The sequence below is a fragment of the Mus caroli genome, chromosome 2 (genome assembly GCF_900094665.2).
Source record: "Mus caroli chromosome 2, CAROLI_EIJ_v1.1, whole genome shotgun sequence".
Lineage (NCBI taxonomy): Eukaryota > Metazoa > Chordata > Mammalia > Rodentia > Muridae > Mus > Mus caroli.
Genome location: NC_034571.1, coordinates 78,876,163 through 78,879,252, shown reverse-complemented (window position 1 = coordinate 78,879,252; position 3,090 = coordinate 78,876,163). Strand labels below are relative to the sequence as shown.

The 3,090-nt window shown below is 47.8% G+C and overlaps 1 protein-coding gene across 1 annotated transcript in view; it reads right to left on the bottom strand.

Moving 5' to 3' along the window:
* Window positions 1-504: 504 nt before the first annotated feature.
* Window positions 505-3,090, bottom strand: part of Btbd18 (BTB domain containing 18) — a 6,767-nt gene continuing 4,181 nt past the window's right edge. Inside the window, exon 2 of the mRNA XM_021156906.1 lies at window positions 505-2,665. Within this exon, the coding sequence (XP_021012565.1) occupies window positions 618-2,665 (2,048 nt within the window). The 3' untranslated portion in view covers window positions 505-617. The remainder of the gene's footprint in view (window positions 2,666-3,090) is intronic.

Genomic DNA, 3,090 nt, shown 5'->3' with positions numbered 1-3,090 from the left:
AAAAAACCCAAAACCATAAAATAAATCTGTTTTTTAAAAGCAACTACTTTTAATCTACTTCTCGGGAAGTAGTCGTGGAAGTAACATCTTCCTGGCTTCTGTGGCAGCTTTTCCTTGACTTCCCATACCGGCAGTGAGTAAGCCCCATAGTCTGGGCTTAGAGGCACAAGCCTGTAACACTAGCTACAGGAGGCTGAGGCAGAAGTCAGAGTTCAAGCCAGCCTGGGCAATTTAGAGATCCCACTCATTTCAGCGTTCTACCTAACATGGCTTCATTCCTTCTCAAACCTTCTTTGAATACAACCACAAACGGTGCTTGAAGTTTTCTTGAATTTTCAGTGAGTATAAGATATCTCATGAACTGAGAGGCTACTCATAACTATTCTTATGACCTGAGTTGGGCACCACATAGTTTTGTCACTGAAAAATGGATTACAAAGAAATTGCTTTGTTCATAATTTTCTAACCATGGTATTGCTATTTGACTTCTGCCTGGTTCGGAAACCTGAGGAGGGGAGATCAGTTCTGAGGAGGTGCTTGCTTTTCTTCCAAGAAAGCCTTCTGTTGATGAACAGTTATCACCCTCCCAGGAGCTCTAACCTGCCCTCCTGCCTCCACTATGTTAGTATATCTACCTCAGTTTCTGACTCTGAGGAAGGGTCAGGCCAAACAGAGGGAACACTAGTGGGCCCCAGCTTCCTTTCCACTGTCCAGTCTACCACATCAATCTCTTCATCTTCAGAACTGCCAGGAAATGGATCCAGCTGTTCAGGATTGGCAGACACTTCTCTGACTGCCTTGGGAACAGGACACAATACATCATCCATGCCTAGAGACACTTCCAGACCTGTCTCTGCCCAGTTTGAGCATGGAGGAGAGAGATGATTATAAGATCTCTGTGAAGGGTCAGAGGAGTCAAAGTGGAGAAGTTTTTCTCCCTGACCATCCAGTGGCTGGGAGCTGGTAATTTCAAGGTCTGGAGTCCAAGAGCCTCTTAGTGAAAGTGCCTCTCTACTCACCTCAGAGGGCATGACAAGGGGGCTAAGGGACTCAAATGATTCTGTGTTCTCAGAGCCCATGACAAGGGGACTAAAGGGCTCAACTGGCTCTTTGTTCTCACTAACTGGTTCCTTTTCCAATCCTGTGAGGTCTCTGGGCCAGAGTTCCATGTCTGGCAAACACCATTCTTCCCCTTCAATCCAATTCTTTCCTGTTTCTGACAGGTGATAACTTGGGGTCCTGCAGCCTTGAGACCCAGGACTCTCCAAAGATCCCACTGGTGGCTCAACATTTGAGCCACATAGCATAAAATCCAAAATCTCTTCCAGTTCACTGGTAGCTGCGGCACTTGTGATTCGATACTGCTCAGCCTCACAAGGTTGGCCAAGCAAGGTTGTGTCGAATGTGTAGGGCTCTCTGCAGTCAATATTCAAGTCAGATTCCTTCCCTGTCAGCATTGGACTAGACACAAACTCTGACTTCACCACAGGGTGGTCTGGGGAGTGGCTAGCAGAGAGCAGAATGTCTTGAAGCCTAGGGCTCTCTGGGGAGTCCTGACACAGTTGTATTCTAGCAGGTATTTCCTGCTCATTAACTGAGGACAGCAGAGTTCCAGGAGGCTCTTCTACATCTGAGGGTTCTAGGATCTGGGAGCTATCTTGAGTGTTTCTGAGGGGAGGCTCCTGTACCACCTCCCAGCAGGTACCATTGACAATCTTCCTAAGTTTTACTCTTCCAACCTGCCCCTCCTCTACAGAACTGGAGGTAGGGGCTCTGAATTCAGGGCTCTGCTTTTTGTTCCCAGCCATCTTCCCAACATCAGGTGGGTCTGGAGTGCTCTGTAGAGGACTGACTTCCCCTGGTTTCTGCTTATCCACACCCTGTGCTTCTTTACTTACAGTTCTCTGCCTCCAAAGACGGCGGCCAGGGGCTGTGGGCATTGAGCTGGGACCACTTAATATGCTGGAAGGTGTAGATGTATAGACATGGGGTGAAGGCTTTGAGCGACTCAGCCTGATCTTTCTGGGCAACAGTTGCTCATCCACAGAAGGGTACAAGCTGGGAAGTACTGTAGGACCAGGGTTACTCTTGTTTTCCTTAGGTCCTTCTCTCTGGCTTGATGGAGATGAGCTGCTTTCTTGAGTCAGGCAAACTCTGGCTTTCTTCTTGAGCTGAGTGTCTGACAAGCTATCTGCATTTGGCAGGTTGGTCTTTTTGTGAGCCCCCTCTTCTTCCCCTAAGGACTTCAACCTCACTGCCCCAAGAGGACTAGGAGTCTGGGTGACAGGCAGTGGAGTTTGAGGGCGACTCTTGGGTCCCACCACTCTGGCAGAGATTGGTGCAGCAGTTGGTGGTTGTAAGCACTCTCTGTTTAGTCTTCGGCCCTGTGGAGCCTTTACTAACTTCCCACCCTCTAGCTGAAGGGTTTCCAGCTCTGACACTCGGAGCTGACGGGCAGCAGACAGCACATCCTGGGCTTCTTCCTGAGATACTTCCATCTCTGACGTATACAGGAAGTCCACAAGCTTCCTTAGTGTCTGGATTTTTAGGCCTCCCATCTCCAGCACAACCTTCCGACCCTGAACTGGCCTTTCCCGCTCCAAGCGTTCTGTGAAGAAGGGACTGCAGGCAGACAGGATGCAGCAGTGGGCTGGGACAGCCTCACCTCAAAAACAAAAACAAACAAACAAACAAAAAACAAAAATAAAAACACACTTATTATGCTTTTTCTCTGGTTTGTTTTTAGTCCCAATAACAGCAAATATCACTAATTTGGAGAGGAGGAAAAAAAAAACTTAAGCAACAGCTTGAAAAGAGTGGGAAAATATGAAACATTATCAGCTAACCAATGTGTTTGGGGCTTTAAAAACCTTGTCTAAAAGTTCAGAGCAGAGATGGAAGGAATGACCATCAAGAGACTGCCCCACCCGGGGATCCATCCCATAAACAGCCACCAAACCCAGATACTATTGCATATGCTAGCAAGATTTTGTTGACAGGACCCTGATATAGCTGTCTCTTGTGAGGCTATGCCAGTGCCTGGCAAATACAGAAGTGGATGCTCACAGTCATCTATTGGATGGAACACAG